The sequence below is a fragment of the Lissotriton helveticus genome, chromosome 5_1, assembly GCF_964261635.1.
Source record: "Lissotriton helveticus chromosome 5_1, aLisHel1.1, whole genome shotgun sequence".
Classification (NCBI taxonomy): domain Eukaryota; kingdom Metazoa; phylum Chordata; class Amphibia; order Caudata; family Salamandridae; genus Lissotriton; species Lissotriton helveticus.
In genome coordinates this window covers 1,086,826,574-1,086,854,338 of record NC_136065.1, presented here as the reverse complement: position 1 = coordinate 1,086,854,338, position 27,765 = coordinate 1,086,826,574, and the positions used below count along the sequence as shown (strand labels likewise).

Below are 27,765 nucleotides of genomic sequence, written 5' to 3'. Positions count from 1 at the left end.
GGAACCGTTTCGGGAGGGAGTGCTGTGCTGGCTGCAGCACTGAGCAAACAGCATGCAGAGGAACTCCTCAAAAGAGCAGACAGGACAGACGGATACCGCACTAAGCTGCCCGGGGAGGGGGTGTACTCTTAGAGGTGGGACACTTGCATACCGGAGGTTCCTGGGGTGAAAGGCTGCTTTACAGAAATTCTGGGGTGCAGCCTGAGTTCGCAGCAGCAGGGTCCAGAGTGGGGAAGCGGAAGAACCATTGCGGGAGGGAGTGCTGTGTCGGGAAACAGCGTTAAACACGGGGGGCTAATTCCATAGAAATTATTGCATTCCAAAGTCAGGTGTGAAATATCTCTAGCGCCATGAGATCCTCACAGGTGATTTGCCGCGCTTTATAAATCCTTGATTGAATAATAAACTGTACAGAGTCACAATTAGCGACTCTTATTCATGTGCATGGTATTATTCATGTGCCCTGTATAGGTGGAATATACAGAATAACCAGTACTACGTCATAATTGCACAAAACCCTAAGAGAACTTTTTGCAAACGTCGCCCGAACCGCAAGATGCTTTATGTATGAGCAGCAGGTTTCCCGAGCCATAAATGCCGTCACACGTGTAAAATAACACACGTACGGACATATAATATACAATGCAGTAACCAATGCATGTCTCTGGAAAGCTCAGTAGGTTGAATACCTGCTTGCTCCGATGGTCGGGCACGTGGGTGGGTACATGCTCAGTAGAGTCCTGAACAGAAGCAGCTCTGGTAGAGGCCTGTGATCCCCACAAGTGGCAATCTCCCTCCCGCCCTAGCTCCTTGTTGTGACTGTCAGCATCGCTCCCTCCTGGGGTTTCCGGAACTGACGCTTCCCTCCGGAAGGAGGACCTGGGTTACGTCACGTGAATCTGCCTGCACCTCATGAAATGGAAAAGCAAAACTTGCAAGCACCTCCGGCAGGGGGGAGCCGTACAATAGGGTGTGGGAGTGGGAGTCCTTTTTGAGGACGGGTAAGTGATTAATTTCGTCAATATAGGAATGAAATGTCAAGTTTTTGCCCCCCGTCAATATGGGGAGGGTAAGTTAGCCATTCTCTGAAAACGTGATGCAAATGAGGTCAGTAGCTAGCTCCTCAACTTAACTAGGGTCTGCTCCCTCCGCCATTCCACGAGTCAATTTATCTGCACACATCTAACTGCACTAACACGCCCATCAATAGAACACCAGCTCTGTGGACGTCAGACGATTGGTCGTTCTTAAAGCAGGCTAGGCTGGGGATGCAGTCATACACTGCTGAGTCAGACCACACAAACCCTGCCATTCGGGGCGGGGTACATACAGTGCTTGCCTTCTATGGGGAAATCTCATGTGACCCTTAAGTGCTTTGACCAATACCTATTCCTGGGGACTCTCATCTGGGATGTTAGCAATGAAAACAAGCCCGGAAGTGGTGCGTACGCGAGCACGCTTGTGCCCGCTGTGGCAAAAGTGAAGGCGCAGCGTTTGCTCATATGTTTCCAATTAACACGACTGCGAGACGCAACGCGATAATTGGAAACATATGGGGCTCATGCTCGATCCCGTGGACCCTAGGCCACAGATTAGAGAAGGCAGGATATGCAACCCCTTGGGCCAATTTGCATGCGGTCTTTCTTAGAAAGACAGCACGCAAAGCCCAATAGCAAGGGATAAATTCCAAGCACACGCACAAGCGTGTGTTTGGAATTTAAAAGCCCTTACAAAATGCCTCACAGAGCAGCGCATGCGCGCTGGCTCAGGCCAGCCCAAAAAAATTGTATAACATTACGACTTCAATAGACACAGTGCCTAGAGCACGTAGAAGCTGGGACCCAAAGGAACCACCCAGAGGAGTGACACAGGGAGCACACGGCGGACGGGTGCCGTGAGGAAACACGACCACGTGCTCCGTACAACTCTTTGGGAAAGTGGCGGTTGTAAAGTTAGAGTTTAAGAACACTTCTAAGAGGACTTCAAGCAAACCCTTTGGAACATAGAAGGTTTAGAGCCAACGCACCAGTGAGTACCGGAGTACCCGTGTTACCTATCCCAGAGGATCCGGGTGCATAGAGGTCAAGTGGTGTCAGAAACCTTTGTCGTTTTCAATGGAGAGCTGCAAGGAAGTACTGCTGCCAGGGAGGCGAAGAGTGTCTGGTGGAATCCAAGCCTGGATTCGAGGTGAGAGGACCCTGAAATCAGAGGGGACAGAGTCTGGGTCACAACAAGTGACCAGGGGCTCGGTATCCGAATGACCACAGGTGTCGGGTGCTTCAGGGGCGAAGAAGGGTTGCTTGACTCTGCTGCCACGGGTACCAGGAGACGTCGATGATGGCCAGGATCTGGATGGGAGCTGTCCCACGAAGGATGTTGAGGGCTGAGGGGGTCGATGTCCGGCTGGAGCACCAACAAGCCTTGGCAAATGCAAACCACGTGGTCAGAGTAAGCAGATTACGGTGGGGACCAGCAAGGTCCAGAGGACTCTCCAAGTAAGGGAGAGTCGGGGAACGTCAGGCGTAACCAGGTAAGCCCAAGAACAAACAAGGTGACCCTCGCCAGGACCCACAGGCCAACGGGCGAGGGATCGCGAGGAGACCTCAAGCAAGTTTACAAAGCACCAGCTCACAGAGCACTCGGTAAGTGGAGGCAGGATATCTTCTATGCAAATACCGCTCGGGTCAGGACTACACGGAGTCCAATGCAGGGATCGCCAAAAAGCATATGCACTTGCAAATGTACGCAGTGCACAGGGGTTCGGGTTGCACAGCCCCCACGAGGGATACTGGTCTCAGAATCGCTGAAAGGTCAGATCTACCTCAGGGACCTTCAGGAACCCACCTCCTGTGTTGCTGAAATCCACAGGAGCTCTGGAGAAGCAAGTCGGTTAGATGCGCTTAGGTGCCTGCTGCAGCAGGGTAGTAACTCCTTTACTCCAAGGGAGATTCTTCAGTCGTAAAATTGATGTGCAGGAAGTCAAAGTAATTTGTTTCTTCTTAGCAGACTCTTGTCCAGGTAAATTCTAAAGTCATGTAGTCAGGTAACCCACTTTATACCCATGGGAAGGGACCGGACGGATTCTGTGGACACTCCTAGGGGAGGGGCAGGACAGAGGGGTGGCTACACCCAAGTCCTTTGTCTAGTTTCGCGCCAGAGCAGGAGCCTATGGCTCCCAGTACTGGTTTGAGCTGGACTATGCACAGGGACACCAATTTTGCCCTAAATGCAGACTGTCTGCCACTCTCACAGTGCACCCACCCTGCCCCAATACACTAAACCCTGTCTGGGAGTTGGTCACACCTCCCTGTGACAGAATGCCTATAGTTATGCTTCCTCTGCTCGAGCTTGGCTCAGCAGCAGGAGAGCAGGATTGTGATTGTGGCTGGCAGCATCCATTTTGTGCTGCCCAGGTTGAGAAAGCTGGTATCGGATAGACAGGTGACCCACAGTAATGGTTCTAGAAGGGTAGAATCATACCTCCCACACCAGTTACTGGTGTGGAGGTATGATTCCAAGGTGTTTGACACCAAACACAACCTGTTTCTAAGCAGCCGTTTTAAAGTTAGCATTTACCGCGAGGTTATAATGCACTTAAGCCTATGTGTCAGGCTGCATCACAGACAACCCTGGAGAATGGTCTCTGAAGGCTGCAGAGGGGCTCTGCTCATGCTGGGGCACCCTCTCACGTAAAACCCGCCTACCATAGGGGTGACTATGTTTTTAAGTGTAGTGATTTAGATAGATATAGTGAACCTATATCTAAGTAAGTGGTGGAAGTACCATCTTTAACCATATGCTGTAGCGGGGCTGTTGTGTCCTTTTGAATGGCCTCTCCTGGGTGGCATAATACATGCTCCAGCCCATGGGAGGCCTCTGAGGTACCTATGCCCTTGGTACATGGTGTACCTTATACTAGGGACTGATAAGGGTACCTCAGTTTCCAATCTGTAGTGTACCTAAAGTACACATATAGCAATTGTAAGGGGGAAAGCAGATAGACTGCGTCCTGGATAGCAGGATCCCAGTCAGACTAGTCTAAAAACAGTGAGACATCAGCAAAAAGTAGGGGGTAACCATAAGAAGCAGATGCTACTTTCCTACATGTTGGAAAGAAATACTTTAATAGGATCAACAACATAAAATACACTAGGTGATGCCATTTCCACACATTATTGTTTGTGTGTTGTATAGTTGTGTTATATTTTGAGAGACAGTGGTCCCTGAGTAAGTAAAGAGTAAAGAGGACATCAATACAGCCCCAATCGGTACTATATTTTAGCAGTTATCCAGCCGGATAAGGGCAATTTAATATGCAAATAAATTAAATAAGCAAAACATGTGAATTAATTACAGCGGGACACAAGCCTGTATCCATGAACTCACATAACAAGGGAAAACGAAAAAAGGCTCAGGCAGCATGAGGTTGGCTGTATCTGGTAATCACAATAAAACAAACAACATTTGCAGAAAGGTCACCTTTACACATAATATAACATACAAATCACTGTGTATAAGGTTGACAACTTGTCGACAGCGTTTCGATCCTTAACCAAGAGATATAGGATCATCATCAGGACTTTCAAGATATAGTGCCTGAAAACAATTGCCTGTAATTTCTAAATCAAGAGAAGGGAAAATACAGAAATTGGGAAAAGAGGAGGGAGAAAAATAAAGAAAGACCGTGAATAAGGGCTATAATCAATAGCGTTGCATAGTTTAACAAGCATTTGCAATGCAATAGGTCTCGCATTTGTGAGAGTTGGGGCTATTGGCGTTGTAAATTATGTTTTTTACCTGGGTGTTTTGTTTTGGAGTTTAGTGGATGTATGTGGTATGGACTAGAGCGGAATTATGCAGGTTATATTCTAATTGTTAGTTGTATATTTGTGTTTTGTCTAGTGTATTTGTATAGTGGAATTCTATGCCATGGTGAAAAGATAGTGGTGAGAGCTGCAGAGAATAGAAAGAAAGGAAGAATGAGAGGGATAGGTAGTAGTTTGTGTAGGGAGCAGTTATTGAACTTGAGACAGAGGAGCAGAAATATGTATGAGAAAGATAGAAAGAAGGTGAGAGCAGGCCATTGACGCATAAAGAGTGAAGTTTTGTGTATGCAGAAGACACCCAAAGAAGAGGAGGAGAGCGTAGGTTGGAGGGACAGAAACTTTGAAAAGTTATGGTATAGAAACTTTGCTTGAAAACCTGAGTCAACCACTTGAGAGAGGCAGAAGTAGTGTGTGAGAGAGCGAGAGGGTTGTGTGAGAAAGAGTACAAGAGATAGAGGGAAAAGTGGAAGGGGCACCGGGGGTGAGGCAAGAGGTAGCCTAGCGGACAGCGTGAGGAGGTAGCATGTGTGAGTAGGCAGCATAGAGAGGAGACAGTTTGTGTGAGGGAGGGATGAGAGAGGGCAGTGGTATTGCGAGATGAGAGTGGGTAGTGGGAGTGTGAGAGAAAGGTCCATGCGGGACAAACAAATGCAAAGCAGTAACAAAAACTGCGTATTGATCAGGAGCAATACACATTTTACACTGACGGAGTACAAACACACTGATCCCTCTACAAGTGAAACACTTCGAGGGAAGGGGTGCCGCTTACTCAGGAAAAGCACCCCTTTAAAAACTCAGAAAGGCACTCATTTTGACTTTTGAAGGCCTGGTGCGGTGGGGCTGCTCGTGTTTCCTTCACTAGAACAGGCTATGGATGCAAAACTCGGCAGCCTCTGTGGGCATGAAGCAGCCAAAAACACACCCAAAAACTCCTCTGCCGGGACAATTACAGACAAGACATTTGGACCAAAAGTCATACAAAACCAGCAAGGCTGTGTGCGTATTTCACACCCTATAAACCAACAGAAAAGTAAACACAGCATGGAGTAGAAAAGTAAGAAAATGCGAACCACAAAAAAGATGCAAAACACAGACACTACAGTAACATGGAGGCTGCACGGATTTCACAGCACAAACAACAAAAAAGCATTTACAATGCAATAGGTCTCGCAATTACACATTGTTTTGAGCTATTGGCATTGTAAATGTTATTGTTTTTTTTTCCTTTTGTGAAGCATTAATTAAATGGTGTAATGCAAAATGGCAGTAACTATAGTCATGTGTCAGAGACAGGAACGTAATGCCCTCTGGTGCAGGGTATGCCACTACAAGTGTATGCTCTTGTTTGTAATAATAATTATTTCATATGCTTCCTGTTCGTCAGTTGGTAAAATAGCTCAGTGGGTTAACACGCTGACTGCAAAGATCTGTGAGTTCACGGGCAGGTCACCGATATGAATCCATCTGTGCTGTCTCTGCATTTTGTCTTACTGCTTAGTTTGAAAAGGGTGAAGATTTGAGACAGTCACAGCAACTTTCTTTTACAGCGCTAAGAATGACCAAACGACAGGATCAAGAGCTGCACAAGATGACAAATACGGCCATTTTAACTCATTAAAACACAAACCTTCATGACATTTGACCTTAGAGGCATTTATGAGTTTAGGCCCTAAGAGTAAAGCATTAACAGTGAACCAAGCTGCACAAGATGAAAAGAACAGGGTTAAAAGGCTGAAAGTGTGACATCAAACCTGTTGTCATCCGCACCGTGTGCTCAGCTGTCACACTCGCTCCTGATGGTGGTAATGATGAAATTCGTGCCACAGCGCTGTCATATGTAAAGTCCCACCACTGGGTTGCAGTCAAGCTTCTCACTGAGGGGTGCACTGACGTCCACGGCTGCTCCCTGGCTACAGAGCCCCAGAGCTCCGCACCCCGGTGCTGCTCCCCAGGTATCACCAGTGGACTTAGAGGCAAAGGAAGGGGCAGATGAGGCCACAGGGCAGGGGTGTCAGTCTAGAGATGGGGTGAATAGAAAGGAGAGATGGCCTCGGGGAGGGGGGCAGAGAATGAAACGAGGAGAGAGTCAGGACGGGGAGTGAAATGGCGAGAGACACAAGGAGGGGAAAGATAGAACGAAAAGCAGGAGGGGGGTTAATGGAGGGAAGAAGTGGAAAGAAGGCAGTGATGAGACTGATGGAGCGAGGTCCAAGCAGGGGAGAGAGGCTGCCGAGTGAACCCGAGTAGAGAGGCACCTGGGGATGGTGGGAGGGTGAGAGGATGCAGACATGGAAGGCAAGGCGAGAAAGACGGAAGGTGGGGGCCGAGGGAGGGTTCTAGAAGAGTTAAAGAGAGGGGGCTGGGAGGGGTCCAGTCCATCAGTAACTTTAAAATTTGGTAGGTAGTCGTAGTTTCAAAGATGTTTCGCCAAATCTGTAGTCCCCATTCCCCTCTTTTCACCGGCGCTAACCCTAAATATATGTGGTAAAAGTGGCAAGTACACCCACTAAACGTGTCTCCGCGAAATCCCTCTCACCTTTTAATCCACTGCTTGAAGAAGTGGAGTTCGGGCCTCCGTAGCACACCCGTGTTTTGCTGGCAGAGGTTGACAAAGGCCAGCAGCATGGGTCGGCGTGCACCTGGCTGGGGGGTGCAGTCTCAAGGAGCAGCACGCGCAAGGAAGCGACACAAGTAAAATAACGTGTTAGGATGGAGATTGGGCTTGGGGGTGGTGTAAAGACACAGTGGGTGATGGCGGGGTTTCTAGGGGGGGGGTTTTGCTCGCAACAGCCGACCTTGGAGGTGTGGGGGTGAGTTGCGTCTAGGCGTGGTTCAGGAGTCATTGGCCCGCAGGGGTGGAATGGCAGCAACGGTCTGGCGGTTTAGGACGGGGGAGGTGGGGGGGGGGAGGGAAGGTGGGGCAGTGTGCTTGGAGCGGCTGACTTTAAGCGCGAGCGGTATTAGGTTGAGATCTGAAACTTGTTTATGATCCACAGTTAGTTTTACTTTCTTCACAGCAACTTGCATATTTTAAACCAGTTAAATGCCGAAACGCTATGTTACAGCTCACTCTGCCACCAGCAGAGCCTGCAAAGGGTTCACGGTGGGCAGCAACAGAAGTCTCTCACTTGCTTGCAGAGAAAAGCTTGTGTTTGCCTTGTGCAGCTTGTCCGAGATAGGATAAATGTAGTAATCCGTGCGGCTCATGGTTTCTTTCTGTAGATTGCCGGAGCTACCATGGACACCAACTTGCTCCCATGTGCTTGCTCTCAAAGGCATGCAGAGTTCCGCCCTGGTCAGGATCAAAGGTGGTCTCAAAGTAATAAAAAAAAAGCCCGCGAACAGTGCGAGTGGTGCGCGCGCGCCACTGCGACACACGTGACAGCCTATTGGTGACTATTACGTGCACCAAGCGCGTAATAGACACCAATAGACCATGGGCGGAGCAATGCGCCTGCCTGTGGCGTATTGCGTGCAGTCTTTCATTAAAAGACGCACGCAAAGGCCAATAGCTGCCCACAGAAGGAAAAGCACAAGCACGAGCGTGTGTGATTCCTAGGGCAGCTTCAAAACCCCGTTTTTCGATTACAAAATGTGCTCGCGCTGCGAAGCACTGCTATGCAGTGCAACGCAGGGCGCGAGCCCTAAAAAGGACAAGCTGTTTCTTATATTTCAGAACGTTAAAACCTAAAAAGGGGCCAGTTAGATTTTACGCGGGAATTCAATACCATTAATCCAGGTAGATATATCTTGCCACAAATACATTAGGCTGTGCTATTAGCGAGTGAACAGAAATAAACCATAGTAATGTGGGTGCGAAGCAAAGGCTATCAAACAGACGTGATTAAAGGCGGAATAATTGCCTTGAGCAACTAGTAAGTGAAGGTAAGGACAATCTGATGGAAAATGGTTCAATACCTTGTGTCAAGCTGGGGAGGGGGGGGGGGGGGTTGGCGAAGCAGCGCTGGCAGGTGGGCAATGTAGCGAAGTGATACAAAGATCACAGGAAGCAATCGTTGGACCTGATGTTAAAAGGAGGATTGGGGGGGGAGAGTCAACAATAACAGATGAGCAGCCACATAGTAAGGCAAGCAGGAGTGCTTACCTATTTGGTGTCTTAATTGCATGTAAGTAGATGAGCGTCAGCTAGGTGATAAAGGACAGCGTGCATCGAGGGTGACCTGGCCACGGGGAATCCTGTGAGGTTGTTGAGGTCCGTATAAAGGGTGAATACACGGTTCTCAACCAACAGCGATTTGATGCTCTAAACACCGGGGCAAAAGACAATTTCTAAGATTACCAGGTGTGGAGATAGCAGTACTATAATTGTGTCGGAGCATGAGAGATGGGCTTACCGGTCAACAAGTAGATTGTGGTATAATGGCATCTGCTTCTCCGCGACTGCACTCTAGCCAGATCACGCTATGCCATTACACTACACCACTCTACCCTGCACCACTTCACTCTACGCCACTTCACTTTACTCAGAACCAATTTTCTCTGTCACTTCACTCCAAGCTACGCTGCACCACTGCACTCTAATCTACACCACTGCATTGTATGTCACTGCACTCTACAACACTAAGCCAATACACTCCACATAAGTCCACTCTACGCCACTGCATTCTACTCTGCACCACTGTACTCATCACTACTGCACTCAATACCACTCTACACCACTGCACTCTAATTCCTTCTGCTCTGCAGCACTACACACCATTATAATCTGCATTCTATGCCAATGCACTGTATGCCAGTGTACTCTACTTTGCATCACTCCACAGCACTCATCAGCACCCCGTCCCATTCCACTCTATGCCACTATACTCTACTATGCAACATTCTAATCCATGCCACTTCATTCTAGGATGCTATTGTATGCCATTGAATTCTATGCCCCTACACTCTACACCACCATACTATACACCAATGCACTCTATACCAGTCCACTCTACTATACTCCACTGAACGCTACCCTACGCGACGCCACTCCATGTCACTCCAGTACACAACACTATGCCACTCCACTGTTCGCCATTGCAGTCTAGGACACTCCACACCACTCTCCTCTATGTCACTAACTTTTATCCAGGCTGAACAGCAGACACACTGGTGTACATGGCTAAAACACACTGCCAAAGCCAATACCTCTTTCATAGGAGAGACATATTCGTGCTTTGCCGGTGCTTGTTTTGTATTATATATAGTTAAGACGCTCTTGTGCAGTGATACTGTAACCAGGACATATATGCAGGGCTCTTTATTGCAAGCAGAAGTACAGCAAGATAGGACAGTGGGTCTTGGGTGTTCTTTATTACATGCTGTTAGAACAGGAGATAATATTTATTCCGCAATGGCAGACATTGTCTTGAGTGGCCTTTATTGCAGGCTGTAAGGCAGAATTAAAGGGGTGTTGTTCATTCTACACAATTACAAAGGATGACATATATAGCTGGAGAGTGTTCTTTATTTCATTTAGTGATACAGACTGTAATACACTCCACTGTAATCCACGTCACTCCACTGCAATCTGCTCCAATGGAATCCACTCCACTCAATTCCACGAACTTTTAGCCATGCTGAACAGCTACCGCACGAGTGTGCAATATGGCTAAAACCAAATTGTCAAAGCCAATAGGGCTCGCGTAGCAAAGACCTATTGGCTTTGCCAATGCTTGTTTTTCTTTCCACTGTATTCATACTCTAAAAAACTGTGCGCCTGTTTTCAATGTTTTTCTCTCGGCATCGGGTGATTCACAATCAATTTAGGTTAGTCTAACATATAAGTTATGCCTTTTTCCAAAGGAAGAGTTATCTTTACAGTAAATATGCAACTGAAGGACTTCACACTAGAGAAAGAGCGGGGAATTTTACTGTCAAATGCATTTTGCAGTGTCAGATATATGGGCCCCAAGTAGTGTTGTAACATTATGCCCATATTTCGCCTGTATGTGCACCAGTATAAACAAAACAATAACAAAAAATACACACATATGTGCGTTTTGCCATCAAATATATTCTAAATTGGCATACAACTGTGTTACGCGTTTAGAGCTTTCGTATACTTTAAAGAAAACATATAACTTCTACAGTGCAGAGGAAAAGAGAACATTGTGTAGCAGTATTTCTTTGTGTGTAATAATATTCGCACTATCACGTTACATTTTTTCCAAAACAGAGAGAACAATACTTCGAAAAGGTGTTGGAACTGGTGACCAACCACACTAGATGCTTCCGCTTGCAAATGTCTAATTATGCCGTGGACTGGACTGTAAGAAAAATGAATAGCAGGTAACCCATAGCGAATCAATGCTAATACCCTTTTAAGAAGCGACACGTTGCACGAGTTTCGCCTGTTCAACCTCCTTGAATGAACAACGATAGCAAGCAGCACACGTGGAAGTACTACCAACACTCGCCATGAAAACTCTTGCACCAAAGAAATAAAAAAATCAGTAACACCAACTACGAGGATACAAGGCTCGCAACCTACCTGCTGCAAAAGGCTCCAAAAAGAAACTAATCCAGCACCTTCAGCAGCCACCCAATACAGCCACACTACTAGACCAGGAGGGAAAGTATGACGGCCATATTAGGTGTGGGTAAGATCATCAAATGACGCGGTAAATGTCCCGCCCCTCTTGCATTTCACATTGATGTCCTCTCCTGTGTTCACCAATAATTTTTACTTCGGCAAGCCACCCATCACGTCAACATGTCCGCCCTTTTCAGTTCACTTTCATTACCTCCTGTCCTCATCAGTACGACGCACTACAAACTATTGGGATACGAGTTTGTAAAAATCGTAATCGTTACTAGGTCATACTTATAAAAGTGTGCCGCCCTTATAAAATAAAATAGCTTCCAGTATACCAAAGCAAATGTAATTGCTAATTAACTGAATAATGTCCCGTTGCAAGAAGGGCACAGCATTTGTGCTCAAAAAGCAGGCCACTCTTGTCGTCTATTCGCGGTCACTCGCGCGCTCCAACATATGACGTGCTTCAGTTTTTAGCTGCTATTGGGCACGCTCCTAGCCTCCTGCGTGCGTCTTATTTCCCTCATAAGCACTCAGGCTTGTTTTCTTAATCCTCCCCTCGCGTTGAATACGTCATACGTTCCCGGCGTGCGTGGGTGACGTAGTTGCCCATAGTAACCTGGCGTCGCGGAGGAGAGGATGGTGAGTTCTGTCGGTTGGTGCCGCGCCAGGGGTTCTGCCAGGGAGGGTAGGGGGCTGCGATGGGCGGTTCAAGTCACTGGCTCGGGATACGTGGCATCACCGAAACATGTGCTCGGGGCTGGGGCAGGTTTGAGGGCCACCCCACAACATCCTACTGTGTTACTTTGCCGGTTACGTTAAGGATAACATGGGACGGGATTCAGGGATGCAAAGGGCTGTCCTGATGCCTAGCACGCTGTGGGCTATGGACCTTTTAAGAGCCTCTTAGCAAGTTACAAAGGCCGTCATTAAAATACATTAGCTGTCAATTTTTTTTAAAATAGGCTGAAGTAACCAATGGCATGTAGAGTATGGTATATTTGTTAGACTTTGCCACCTCCGCAACCATCCTGAGTGTCTTCTGTGTATATATCGATGGTATTGTTTTGCTCTCAATTTACTACAGTGCTCTTTTGGAATTCCCGGAGCCTTTCATGTTTTGCAGAACTGGCAGGGAATATTAGGAACCAGAAATTTAGATTTAGTGGGCATGACTAGCTACTGGTGTGTTTCTATGCTATTAATATTTGTTTCCTTTCATTCATGGAGTAATTTCTTCTCCGACATTACTCCGCCATGTCGCTATATGGGACAATACACAGAAGTGGCCTGTCCTTTGTAGAGGTTTGAAGGTGTGTTCGTGGTTGCCTCACATATTCCTAAAGTACATACCCACCACTTACGTGGATCTTGTATCTCTGAAGAAGAGACTGAGTAGGACCGAAATGATAACTCTTAACAGTCCTGCGACATCTCTATTTGCCTGCATCTAACAAATGAAATAGGAGGTACTTACGATATGTGCTCTAAGTTGTCTGCAATCTGGGTGCTAAGGTTCTTTTTGCACGTGGCGTGTGCAGAATATGAGGCGAGTGTTGTTGACTTTTTAGAGCAACTGTGCTCCATGAGAGCATATTCGTTTGGGACACGACTTTAGAAGACTTTTCTTATTTTTGTCCAGTAATCGGGACTTTGAATTTTATGTCTTGCCCAATGACGCATGCATTTAAGCTATAGCGATGCTTAGGCTTCTGTCTATACCTCCCTAACCCAGTGTTTCCCAAACTGTTGGTCGGGGGCTGATTTTTGCTGGGGCATGCAAATCCAAGCATTAAGTAAAGATACCTTTAAATTTGAAAAATCAGAAAAAATGTTAGCAGACCTTTAGGTCTAGTGACTTGAATAGTCTTCTTGACCTAACTATGGCTCGACCCATAAACTCATCTCAAATTATATGATCCTAACCAAATATTTTATTTCACAGATTCGTCTATTTCTTGATTATGACATGCAAGAGCATCTTAAAATATCTGAGTTTAGCATGTCTGCTGTACAAAAACCTCTTTTATTTGATTTAATATAGTAAGGGCCTTGGTATGACTTTAGTGTGGCAGCAGGCTGCCATGCCAGTGCCCTGGCGCCACACTGTCAAATCGTGAACACCTGACTGAATCCACCTGGAATTCAGGTCGGGCGGTCCTGCAGCAGCTGGCCTATGGCAGTGTAGTGCTAACGCTCATGCATGAGCCTTAGCAAGACTCTGCAATGGGAATGCTATTGCAAGTTCCAGCAGGGCATGGACATAAGTCACATGATGCTTTAGTTACATTGAAAAAATCGCCTGCCTCATATCCAACAGAGCAAAAGACACACAAATGATGGATGGAATGCAGAACAAATCAAAACATTTACCTCAAGTTAATTGATCTGGGTTTGATCCATCATTCTTTTGCTCACCGTCACCATGCCATCCCAGTTTAGACCCAGCCATATGCAAATCAGTCTTGACCCTGTTCCTCATGGAAACTGTCCAGCCTAAATTGCCAAGCCAGGTCCTCCCTGGACCAGAATTATGCATCATAGGATCGGTTTCGGGGTTTCACCCCTCATCAGCCAGGCAAGCTTGAATCCAGTGGCACTTAGGGTGAGAATGCAAAAGATGCACAGATGATGTACGGAATACAGAACAAATCAAAACTTTTGTCCCCAGTGAAGAGATCTGGGTTAAATCCATCGTTCTTTTGCTCACCATGCCACCCCAGTTTAGACCCTGCCTGGCAGTTTGGGTTGGACTGTTCTCATTAGGAGCAAGGTCAAGACTGATTTGCCTTTGGCTAGGTTTAAACTGTAATGGTATAGGGAGAAAAAAAACATTAGATTTAGGCCCAGAACTCTGTACTTGGGTGAATGTTTGACATTGTTCAGCATTCTGTCCATCAGTTGCTCTTTTTGCATCATATCCAATAAAGCTTGGTGAGTCGCAAAAGTTTATCATTCCAAAAAACTGGGTTGTGGCCTTAAAAGGTTTTGGAGGTACTGCTCTAACCTAATTGGATAAGATTAGACCAGGGTTCTCCAATAAGCCACTAGTAGTTCTCCCAATACCTGTAATTAACTCTCCCGTGTGCAGCCCAGCCTATTATATTAAAAGTGTTTTATTGGTTTAATTGATAAATGTATACCACAATTAAAAAAGTGGGAAAGAAAAAAAAAGTAGACTTTGCAAAATATATTTAAAGCATATAAAGCACATAAAAGTGGCATCTGGGAAACTTTTTGCTCATATTATGACCGTGGTATTGAATGGATTGCAGTTATGACTCTTAGGCATTAGCTATGTAGAGATATTCCAAATTGACAAAGCCTTTTTTAAATGATGAGGTGACTGATCACTGCTGAAAATCTTACATGGGATGGACACTGATGTAATTATGTTTGAAATGGTCATTGTTACAAGACTAATAATATTAGTAGCTCAGAATGATTTTCATTAAGCTCAAGTAGTTCTTACTACTGAAAAGTTTAGAGACCTCTGGGTTAGAATGAGTGGCATATTAAATGATATCTCGTCCTGTCTGTACAGGTTGGCATATGGAATTAGGGTGTGCAGGTATTGTGTTTTAGGTAAAGTCTGAGGTAATCTCCTTTGATAGATGATGTGTGAAGAGGTACAGTCTACATTTTTAAAATGTGATTGGTATCTGTATGCACAAACACAGGAGGTGGTAATTCTACCGCCCTCTTCTCTGGTATTATGGTGTAAGGAGGCATTTGTGTGCCACAGAAGGATAGATGTGTCTCATAGGGTGGGACAAAATGTTGTCACTTGAAATGTCACTGGCACACCATAGCAGGGAGCTCATGAAGGAACGGTGCATCAAACTTTGTAAGGAGTGATGATTGACTTCAGAGCATGGGTGAGCCTGGCTTGCCTGGGCAGGAGAACTTAGAAGCAAATATATTTGCAAATGGTGTAAGAGCACATCACATGCTAATATTGCCCACAAATTGTATCACATAAAGTCTACCGTATAGTTGGAGTGGGCAGATATCTACTTTGCCCCCCTCCCCCAAAGATATTTTGGAAATGTGTTTGCAAATTTAGTAATAGTACATTTGTAAGCACATTTTCCAGTAAAAAATTGCCAACACCCAGGGCTTAAACTTTACTTTACATGGTAATATCTTACTGCTGCAATTTGAAAATTTAGCTTCCTGTGCCTTCCCGGAAATGGGCATTATTTGACCAGAGCAAAATATGTGACATGACTATATTGTATGCCAAGAAAAGGCAAATTGCACTCTGTAATGCAGTACATTTCTAGCAGAATAACTGCACTTTTTTTTAATGTTATCATTCTCTGTTCAGAGGTTTCACTTCATTAGTAGACGTTTAGCACTTATATACAGCAATCTTTAATGGAAAGACGACCCACCACTTTGCAGCAACACGTCAGGGTCGGCTTTGTGACTGGTAAAGCTATATTTGGCGCTGAGTTCGTGGGGGGGTGCTGTGTTTCAAAATAATGGGTTTAAAAGCTCTGCAGTGTTACTTGTGTGTACAACAGTTTTAAGGCAACAATACAAATGTCAAGATAATTCTGGTGATTAATGTTCCTACTGAAAGGAGGGATTGGAGTTTTGTATATTGGTAGTTTCGACTCCTCAAAAAGTAGCACAGAGAGTTAATGTGCCTTCTGCAAAGAACGTGTACCATGAAAATCAAAGAACTGCATTTTATGTGGATAGCACAGTGGGTTACTGCTTCTGTCACACAGATTCTTTTACCTGAGGTTCATAAATTATAATTCAAATATAGTACAGTAACCCATGAACTGTCATCAAAGAGCTGCATGCAAACTTCATGGTAAATGTTAGAATGTTAAGTCCCCCCGCCCCCCCCCAGACTTTCATTATCTTAATGTTGCTTAAAAGGGTTTGATTGGGTAGAAATGCATTCTTAAGAGTAAGGCCAGCCCCAACTACTGTGGTACGTTTTAAATCCCAAGTTTATGCGTCTCCAGACCAAACACTCTACTGCCTACTAGTATGGATGACGTGTGATTCCTACACCTTGCAATTCTCATCGTGTTATGTAACATTTCCTATAGGGTGATTTAAACCTGTATAATTCATTATCTCTGTATAATGTATGTGTGTGATGTAAAGTGCTCTGACACCCTACACTGGTATGAGAAGTGCTATAAAACAAATGAAATCTATGTGAGACGAGGGGCTATGGAAAGCCAAGGGGCAGCATTGGAGGGTGGTAGTGAGAGAATCCGTGGACAGGGAGATCATTGGAGAGGTTGCCAAAAAAGATTGTTGCACCGGGCGCCACCAGCTCTGACATGTGGCTACGTTTTTAGTAACCTTTGATAATGTTTGAGCTAGAAATAAAAATTCTTGCTAAACTCTGCAAATTATGCAAAATGGTAGTGGATTATGTAGCAAGTGCAGTAAATCCATGATTATGCAAAAAATAAAATAATTTCACAACTGCAGCAGAATTGCTTAATTCCAGTGGCCTTGGATGTAGGTACTAGTGAGAACAGGGCACAAAAATAGGGAGGGGTTGATACTACAGATAGTAAACATTATGCGAGGAGCGTTAGCTGGAGACCAAGCCTAACTTTAGTATTAGAAGGATAAGAAGCATGTCTTATTAATCCAAGGTGCTGCTGTGCATGTAACTTTCACGTTTAAAAAAAAAAAAGAGAAACAATGGGGTGTGCCTTCTTACTCTCTCTGGCTGCATCTTGCGTTAAGACCTTCTAAAATTTTTGTAAGCCAGATACGTGGGGGCAGGTTCTCAGACTTCATAAAATCATGCCCATCACAATATACTACTCTTATTTGTTAACCACAACTTTTATAGAACTACCTAGCAGTGTGAAAAAAATTGCTTATTTTACCATTTAGTCAATTGTAGTTTAGATTTTTCTCCTCGGTTTCATGACATTTAAGATTCAACAGCAGTGCTACTGAAAGTCTTACAACATTTGCAATTTCACTTTTTTTCTCGTTGAAGGAATTTGCATATCTCTCTGCAATTTTTAAAACCTGAAAACAATTTTAGGACTTATTTAAGATGTTTAACTAAGATCAGGAGATATTGGTCTATGGAAATTATGCGAGAAATTATGCTAGGAGCATTCGTCAAAGCGGGTTGAAGGCAAATACAACAGCAATTCATTTCAGATAATGGAAGATTTAAATGGGGATTTAAATATGCTTTTGGGCAATAAGTTAGCGCACTTTAATTGAATGAAAGGTACTTCTTAAGGCAGCACTACTAAGTGAGTTATGAATATATGGATAGACACCATAAACACAGACCTCAGCTAAGTGTATGGTCTCAGAGCACATTGGCATACACATTCCCCAAGTCTGGCTACCCATTTCTCTCAATTCCAGCTTTTCTGTCCACCTCCCTCCCCTCAACCGGACAGCTGCGCTTCTGTGATGTGATTACTGTGTGACTTGTTGCCAGTACTATTGCACTGAAAGATGTTACTTCAGACTCCACCTCTAGGTGACTGGCACAGACAAATCCTAAGCAGGAGCACATTCTTTTCTCCTAGGCTGATGGAGAAGCACCATCACAATTAGTCTTGCAGAGAGCTAGGAGTAGCCGATTAACACCCTGAATGTCTTGTTTGCATCTGTTGGCTGTGCTTCTGCAAGAACACCGTCTGGGCCAACTCATGCATGTGAATGAGCCCTGCCGGCCTGCTCTGTATGATCATTTTTACATTGACAAATAATGATTCACTAGGAACTTCTTCTTCTTTTTAATCTATCCACTATAATCTTTAGCAATACAATTTCCAGATCATTCAGTGACTATTTCAACAAGGCTTAACCAAAAACAATATTATTATGGTCTCAAAGTAGTGCAAATCAAGACTAGTTCTTAGTGCACAAAAGTGTACACATAGTGAGAAATGACAGTGCTATGCGAGTATGTTTATATATGAAAGCTATCAACTAAGAACAAATCACCAAGTCTGTGTTCCTTGATATAGAAACACAGATTCATATCTTGGAAACACAGTACAAGACCCAGTCCGATTGCTGTATTGCTGACATTCCGACCTTCTAAATGATTTTCGAGGTCATCATCAGGACAAAGTATAATTTAGGGTACCTAGACACTCTGAAAATGTAGAAAAAATAATTAAGGAATACAACTGTCACTGGTAAAGAGGGCTCACTGAAAGACTACTCCTTTAAATGGGAGTGCTGGAGTCCTTGTTGAAAAAAGGGCTTTAATCCAATGCTCATTAGTGCGAGTGAGTCATGAAAACCACTCATTCATGATTCAGACGTACATTTGTATTTGAGTTGCTTAAGAACAATATGGTTTTCTGTTGACAAATTGGTTAAGCATATTTTAACCTTAAAGGTTGGGAACGAATTACAATATTGATGTGGCCACAGACAAATAAATTACTTATGATGATGACAGGGCTGAAAAAGTCACCCACAGAACAAGTTGCTCTGCTGGAAGATCAGAGGATGCAACGAATGGCAGCACAAATGCCACTATCCACCTTTGTGTGAAAGTGTGTATGATTCGCAACGTCATTTATTTTTTTTTAGAAATCTTTTTATTGAAATAAAACAAAAGAAAAACATTGGCATCGGGTGAACGACAATTGACATCATTGTGAGGTTTTGGTTGTCATTCGTATAAAATCAGCAATTACCACTCATATGGATTCCGGTGGGTCTTCTTCCCTTTGCCGCCTTGGGGGTGTAAATATATCACCACGATAGCTATTCCATGCTCCCCATATCTTCCCCCATTTCTCCGGACATCCCCTGGCTACAAACACTGCCCTTTCCCTAAACATGCACCAATCTAGATCTTCAGCCCACTTAGTAATCCGGGGCGCTGGCTGGCTCCCCACAGCTGGGCAATGTTTAGTTTCGCCACCATGCATGCCAACGTCACCCACTGTTTCAAATATCCATTCAAGTCTGTGGGTTCCCATACATTCAGCAGACACCTCCGGGCCTCCGTCATTATCCCCTCTCCCAGTACTTCTTTTATTTTATCATGTATCTTGCAACGTCATTTAAAGCTGTTTGCCACGCTCAGGAAAGCAGAAGGTACAGTTACTTGAGTTGTAAACTTAATTATTTTCTGGAGATTAGTTGTAAAGAAGTCAGTAAACAAGCCAGCCTTTCAAAACATGCAAATCTCTAAGAGAGGTAGCTTTACTTGGTACGGGCCTTTTATTTGTGAAGACAGCCCAAACTAACATTTTTCCTTTCTACAAAGTAAACGTTTACAGATCTTAAGAGAGATTTGTTTGTGTGTCTTTTTCCGTGAATGAACACCTACAGAAAATATTGATGTGGCTGGATTAAGACCACAGTCAACATTCAATCCTCCAATTCTCTTTAGGCCCAGGGAGGTAGAGGCCCTTGAAAATATGGCCTTAAATGGCTGTGTTGCTTTTAGGAATGAACAGACATTCATGCTGTACTATATCAGTCTGAAGGAAGACCTGCATTAGCATCTCTGAATGATAATGGAAACATTACAATATTTGACTAGGAAGGAATTACAATTTAAGATACTAGCTTATAAAAATAAAACATATGTTGTAAGGTATGAAACTTGTGAAAGACTCTCAAAGAATCCCGTACCAGTTTAAAGTGGTTTAATTAATATTCTCTAACTACTGCAAAAAATTACCATGTTAGATAACTGTTTTTGATCATAGTTTAGATCTGATTCTTTGATCTTTACTTTTTTGGTATATTCTATTTTCCGATTTGGGAATATCTGAATTGTACGTTTACTCGAGTTTGCAAGGAATTTTGAACATCTTGTGGATTTACAGAAATCTCTTGGAATATGTATGAAAATCTATGCAAATCATGCAACCCTGCTATGGACACCTGACCCTCAACCAAATAACTTTCTCGGAAGAAAGTCAGCGGGTTTACTGTTACAGTTGTGTTGTACATACTTGGGGACTGTTTTTCCTGTCCACAAAAACTATAACCTTTTGGCGAAACACCATCCTCTACGCCCCATGATTTCTATGGGTTTCTTTTGGAGATATTCATCTTCAATTTCTCACTCTTGCCAGCCTTTTCTTCTCCTAACTTTAGGTGCATATATTTTATGCAAAAACCTCTTGGAGTCTTTGTGAATGCCCACAAACGGACCTCTTTGTGGATGTCACTACCATGACAGTCTTTGTGCCATACCATGGGAACAGCGCTAATGCATGACAGGGTGGTTGCGTGCATGATTTTGATCTGCGTGGTTCCTCTCTTTTCAGCACTTTAGAAGCCTGCATTGAAGGGAGCTACTGAAGTGTCACAAGTTTAGAATAGAGTCCTACAGTATATGTGTACTCGTGCCATGCCCTGATGTGCTGTAACCAGATATGCAGGCTCTCTAGGGCAATTTGAATGGCATGTTTTGAAAAACCATTCACAATAGGGAGGCAGAAGGGGGGTCTCAAGGTGTGTCTAGAGTTGCAACACCAAAGTGTTCAAAAGTCTTTTCAGCTGTTTCTGTTGGCAAAGCAGAAGGCGAAGTATAGAGACTTTTGAGCTCCAATTTGGCATTGGGCATACTCCAAACAATGTTTCCTGAATTTAAAGCCTCTCTTTTGAGAATTCCACTGCTCACTACTTCATCTCTCATTTTGACTTGCTGTAATGCTGCCATTCTCAAATCAAAAAATTTAATCTTTACAGCAGTCTCTGATGTATCTTCTGACATCTTGCCAGCCCTTCTCTCTCTCCTCCTATTTCAGCGCATTCCACTTTTCATGAAGCAGCAAGTGGAGACGTTTCTTACACTGATTCTCCCCTGCCCATCTTTCCATGATCGCCTACCCGGTTTGACAATGTACTGACCACCCACTTCTCTCGCAAACAAACAATTATTTGCCCTAGGCCATGAGCCACAACTCCTAAATTCACCAGCTACAATGTCATCATTATGAACACCTTTTTTCTCCAGACTACAAAAGACCGTCCGTAACAACTGTTGGTCCCCCTATCTCAATGTAGAGCTTCATGACATGATTGGTAACCACAGCCTCAACATGCTGACTCGGATTAAAATCAGGTATAATTCCATGTCTCAATCGACCACTCAGTTCCACCTCCCTGAGGGTTTCTCAGTCAGCTGTTTAACCAGGAATAAAAGGAAGGGGAAGGCATAGTAAGCATTTGCAAGTAATATTGTCTTCCATCTCTACAAGGCTTAGTGAAATCGACCAATAACCTTTACTTTATTGTAGCCAAAGCCCTTGGGGGTTGAATAGTCAGATCACAAATTAATTCAATTTGAAATCAATATTGAATGCACCAAATCCGAAAGTCATCTTAAGAAAGAAAGCATTTTGACCAAGAGACATCCATCAACCTCTGTGATCCACCAAAATGGAGCACTCTAATCGCCTCTAAATCCACCTAAAACTCTGGTATTTCGCCTTCATGTGATACTGCAATACAAACATTGTTTGCACACATGTCCTCTGTGGAACACAACACCTCTATTAAACAAGGCTAACCCTCTAACGTTTATGTTTAATAAGACCTGGACATACACATTGGATATTAATTAGGTCAAAGGTGCACAACTCCAGCTGAGTATTGGAATAAAATTAAACCCCTTCATTCATAACTGTTGTTTTTTAACATGTCCAGGTTCCGACTGCGACAGAAAATAGGCCCGGGCACCAAAATAAAGGTGGCCCATGTTTGCAAATTAGGGCAGTTTGAACTTGTAAAGACCTGCCGTGTAAGTCTCCTGCAAGGTATAGAAGACTACGTGGACTTGAGCTTGCTGCAGGAAATCTTAATTTTAATATTGGGGCAATTAACAGTAAAAGTGCCCCAGCAGGCCCATAAACAGCCCCAAAAATCGTCCCACATACTTCTCTCTTCAACCAGCCCATTAGGTACTGCCTATTGCCTTATAGGCTAGTCCGACGAGAACATGCCATTCAAGCCCTGAATCTTAACTTATTCCAATAATTGTCTTCCTTATTGGTCTTTCCAAAGTCAGTTTTGCACCTTTTAAGAGCAACACTCAATGCATCTGAACTTGTTTTGGCCGGCATGTGCCGCAAAGGCCTAGTCACCCTAGTGCTAAAGGATCTCACAGCTTGCAGTCAAAGCAAGATACACGTACACTCTCTTTTACATTACCTATAAGTCAGTCAATCTACACACCCTAAAATACCTCTATGAAAATATAACCTTTCTTACATTGAAAGAGGCCTTCTCTGGAGCAGCCCCAAAACTCTGGAATTAGTATGCCATCTCTCTCTCTCATGAAAGTTTCATCTCCCAACACTTGAAAACATAAACTTAAAATTTGCTTCACCAAGAGGTGGTATTAACAAGTTTAGCTCTTTTTTTGCCCTGTAGAGTTGACTGAGACCCTTTATTTCTGTTTTATGGTGCCTGTTCTCAACCTTAGTATGTCACCTAGTTCTGCTTTCCAAACCATCCCGATTCATTTCAATATACTTTTACAAATGCTTATGCCTGGATAGACTTGACATCTGGAGTTGGTTGTTTTTGGAGTCTGTTGTTGGTTGTTGTACACAGCTGCATGATGATCACTGACTTTGTTGTCACGCTGGCTAACGAAGACCCTCAGGACCCTTGCATTCTTTCTTTTCTAGATTCCCCAAATCTCCCCTGATAAAAGGTGCATGTGAGGTTTTGAAATAACGGTATCCATTTCATGTGGCACACATATTATGGCGTCTCACACACCAAGAGTCCCTTTGCTCAAATACATGTGGTGATGCTAAATACTGTTATAGTTATATTTTAAAGGGCCGTAGACTAATTATGCTTTGGATACACAAACACCCTGCTTGTTATTCAGAGGATTGGCATTCTATTTGTACCAATGCCTTTTCCCTAAAGAAATACTGTTTCTCTTAGAGAGGCAGTGTTTCCTTTGGGGGTTTAGCTCGCTCTCATACCATTGTAACTGCTATCAGCTAAGCAATAGTTGGATAGAGATGGGCTATTATTTTAGGGTTTCTTTCTGGGTTTATGTCTGTTTTAAACTGTGCCTTTGATATCTAAAACTTCAGTCCTTTGAAGTGAAACCTAAGTACATAGGGATATAGCTTCTATTGGCGGAGCCGATGCCTGCTTTTGTTGACAGCCTTCTGTTTAATCCAAGGCAGTAATGTTTATGGTCTACTGTTAGAGGAAAACCTACATTGGGTGATATTATAAAGTGCAGCTCCCCTTCTTATGTTTTTCCCAGACCTTTAGTTTTTGTAAAGCCTTTGTGAATAAAGTGGTCCAGTCTAAAATATGCAGCAGCCACCAACGCTTAGACCTTTGCATGCTTCATGGACGCATGTAACATGAAGTCTTTTAACTTCCTTGACATGATTTTGCAACCAGTAGTATGGTTTGTGCTGGGAGAAATAGTACAGTGTAGGGCCCATGACTCTAGATTAGGCACACTGTGACCTAGTTGTCAATTGCATGTCTTTTAAACCATTATTTCGGCCCAGCGCCCTCCCGCGACCCTCCTGAACCAATTTGTATTTTTGAGGGATTTAATAATAACTGAATGGATTATCAATATAATTTGTGGTTACGGTTTCCCTCCAACAAAAGCCAAATTAATCTGTTTAACTGCTATTTTTGAAATTCCAAGTTTGAAATTTCCGTTTCCTTATCACCGACTGTCGTGCTTCTCGGTTAAAACCTACCAGCTAAGTTTGTGTATGCATATTTCATGTTCCTCCCTCTCTGCATGTCTTTGACAGACACCTGAGTTTTTTTTGTTTTCTGCTAAAATGTAATTTATTTTTCCATTCACGAAAGTAGCAAGCTGTGAGTAAATGTCTTTTCACCTTCAGTTTATTAAGTTCTTCGGCGTTATGTGACGCTTGTCTCAAATATATTGGCAGTAGCAAATGAGTGGGATGTGTTGCGATTTAATTGCACCTACATGTTGTTTTTCTAATTCAAAAGGCTTGAATTAAAAATGAAAACATACCTACAAATGTAAAGCCAAATAATAGATGTTGCACACTGTTGCTTGTTTATTCGGACAGAAACATAGCTAAAAAAAAAGCAAGAACGATGGGGGATAAACAGTTTAAGACAAATCAACCGATGCAGACACAAACTAGCACTTGATTATGCCATCCCGCCACTTTTCTAAATCCTCTTACCTTCATAGCTCTGTCTTCAAGCGAGCTGTTTCTATAAATACCTTTCAACTACCTAACACTGGGCTAATCCAGGGATTCTAGATAGCTTGGAGAAAATCACGTGGTGGCCTTTTTGTATTACTGCTTTAAAATAGATTGTACCATTCACCCTTTGTCATAAGTTAAGTGCGAACTGCAGAACATGAGTATTATTGTAGTTTTCCATACATTGCTGATTATATGTTGCAGGTAAAATGAGCTGTCTTCGCAAGGTGATTACAATCCCTATTAAGCAGTAGGTTTGACAAGAATTTCAACATCCCAGAAGTTAAGATACACAAAGACTGTCAACGTGAGCTTCGTTAGATAAGTAGCATCTGCTAATCGTGTTGCTGTTTGCTTAGAGTTGTAAGTTGCACAATCACTCTTGATTGCCAACCATGCGGCTCGGTCCGTAAAGAGGCATGGAGGTCTTGAACTCAAATCCTTATCTCTGTCCCTTCTTCAGCTAGTTCTTTCTTGGGTTACATGACAGTGGTTTGTTATTTATCAATTTCAGGAGTGCCACTGAAATCACAGAAGACTGCAAATTTGTGTTCCAGCTGAATTTTTTTCTGTCCGATAGCTGCAAATTGAAAATAGCACCCATGTTACAGTGCACGTTTCACATTAGCAGTAACATTGAAAATTCCTTGAAGTACAATTGCAGATTTTCCACAACCTAAAGAAAAGCAAAATTTTATTAAGGACACAGCTCACATTTTATGCATAAATTCCACATATAGGAGCCAAAACCCATTTGAGCACTTTAAAATATTTTGATTATTCCAAAGTTTTTTCAGTATATGCATGCAAATCTCCTCAATCTTTTTCCTTGTAGCTGTGAATTTTGAAGAAAACACATTAACAGCGCTTGAGGATAAACAAGTGTAAAAATTTTTTTTTTATTTCTCTGTCCGTAGTTTCCTGAATATTTCTCTTGGAGGCTGGGGATGAAGAGCCATTTTATAACACTTGCATCTCATCATTGCCTTAAGCTGAAAAAAGCCACACAACAATAAAAACACATGCAAGAAATGCTTCTTTCCTCACTATACTTTTGTTCTGTGGTTCGGAAATATGTTTATGTATATTTTGTTGACAACAGTCAACACAGAATATTTCTTTATAACTCTAATAATAAGTGAACATCTTGTGTAGCAGATGGTGCAGTCACACACCTTCACTGTGATTAAAACACTCATGAGAAAAATAGATGTTTGAGAAAGTCTTGTAAAATTTAAAGACTGAGGGATTTGTGTACAATAAAATATATACAATTTGGACACTCAATACGAGATAACTAACAAAAGGCACCGCTATGAAATGTCTTGCATTATTCTAGGGCTATAGTAGACTTGTATGTGCTATACAGAGTCCAAATGGGGGACCTTAGAGGCACTGTCTGGGATATTATTTCAGTCTTTTTTGTTCAATGTGTCGGTGCTCTCTTAATGTATGAAGTGGTCTATGCAGTGCATTTTGGCCCTAGGGACTTCTTCTTGGGCCTTCTATAGGGTAGGGTCCAGCAATATTTGTCGGGAGATGGATAAATCTGCACAAAGGTCTCCAAATGCTTTTCCTTACCTTCTTTGGTTGACTCACCATGGAACAAACTTCCTAGTAGATATGCTTAACACTGGATGCCAGTTGGAGAGGCGTCACCATAATGAAGTTTGCTCTCCTGGATATGTGGCTTTACTAAGCCAAAATGTGCACCCCATTTCAAAAGAATTGATTGACTTTTTAGGAAATAAACTGATATGCTTCAGTCCTAAGTACATGACGAGTCTACTGATTCCTTTAAAACTTAGGTTTGTACTTAGCTTTTAAGAAACTTTTATCTGCTTTAAAATTATTTGCGTAGTAACAATGAGGCGACCCTGTGTCCCTCAGAGCCTGGATATCTATACAAAAAGCTACACTTGGTTCTGGCGGCTAAGAACAATTGCTTAAACTAACATGAATTTATTCATAAACCAAACATTTGAATAAGTACCAACATTACTCGAGAAAAGTATATAAGCTGGAGCATGAAAGACAAACAACTTTAAACGGAGTCATACGTATTTACTTCTGTACTGAGAGTTTTTTATGTACTTTTTCACCCCTTCGTTGCAGCGCACGTTTTCCGTCGCACGCACGTTAGCGGCTGAGGCTGTCAGCAATTCAATAACAATAGAGTGACAATAAATAAAGTGATCAAGTGCTTAGTGACATTGGTGAAATAAGTGTAATATTTACATGAGTGAGACAGTATTTACAAATTGTACAAAGGACTGTGGGGGAAGGGGGGAGAGAATTTTTATTCAGTCGGCCAGTGTCGAGAGAAATCAAGTGTCTCTGGTAGACTGCACGGTCTCTTGGTACTATGAAACCAGAAGACCTGATGAAACTGGTCAAAAGGAACGTCGAAGTTTCAACCCTGACGTATGCGTGATTTAAGAAAGCGTCATGGCGGGTCTTCTTCAGACAAGGAAACAAGGAAAAGGACAGCCTAAAGTGAAACTAATTCATATTGGGCAAGTTCCCGAAAAAAATTCCAGAGAGGTTAAGTGGTGGTATCAGGGTCATGGTACTCACCAACACCATGTAGACAATTAATGTCATGTTGCTGCCTTAAAGGATGCCGGTAATCTAAAGGAATTTGAGATTCGGGAATTACTCTCGGCAAAGAAAACTAAAAACTATCAAGGATGCCATGTCGTGGAATGTGGTGAATTATAGTCTTACCTGAACCGATCAGGGAGACTTCCAAGTGTTATCCAGGGGCATGAACCACCTGGGTTGGCTCTAATCCAAGTTATTTTAGATGCCTCAAATTATTCTGAGGTGGGACGGTCTGTGATTAAAAACCAAAGAGTGAAATCAGCATTGGTGTTTTCCAAATGTGGCAAAGCTGTTTAAAGACCAGAAGAAAACTGACCATACCTGGTTAGAATGTAATTGTTTCAAGGGCTGGAGGGCTGTTGCAGCGAAAAATCTGCACAGAGGGTGGAACTAAATGCAAGAAAAACGCTTGTAAGATGCAGGAGGTGCTCATAAAGGATAGAGGGATGCCTACATGTAGGCACCAAAACGTTACCTCTAATATTACTTTCGATGTCCTCAGTGCCCTGTCCGTGTGAATGGTAAGATGTGTCTTGGCTCCGTAGTTATGTCTCCCCATTTAGCCTTGAGTGAAGCTACCAGTGCATGGTGAATCAAAGTGTCCAGGTGG

At 43.2% G+C, this 27,765-nt stretch overlaps 2 protein-coding genes across 4 annotated transcripts in view; one reads left to right on the top strand and one right to left on the bottom strand.

Moving 5' to 3' along the window:
• SFXN2 (sideroflexin 2) overlaps window positions 1-11,658 on the bottom strand; it is a 182,481-nt gene extending 170,823 nt beyond the window's left edge. The window contains exon 1 of one of the 2 annotated variants that reach the window (XM_078643664.1): window positions 11,320-11,658. The gene's annotated coding sequence lies outside the window, so the exon portion shown is untranslated. The remainder of the gene's footprint in view (window positions 1-11,319) is intronic. The other variant, XM_078643665.1, reaches the window with a different exon arrangement.
• A 201-nt stretch (window positions 11,659-11,859) lies between these two features.
• Window positions 11,860-27,765, top strand: part of ARL3 (ARF like GTPase 3) — a 169,253-nt gene continuing 153,347 nt past the window's right edge. The window contains exon 1 of one of the 2 annotated variants that reach the window (XM_078643668.1): window positions 11,860-12,006. In XM_078643668.1, the coding sequence (XP_078499794.1) occupies window positions 12,004-12,006 (3 nt within the window). In that variant the 5' untranslated portion in view covers window positions 11,860-12,003. Of the gene's footprint in view, window positions 12,007-24,760; window positions 24,779-27,765 lie in introns of those variants that run through there. The other variant, XM_078643667.1, reaches the window with a different exon arrangement.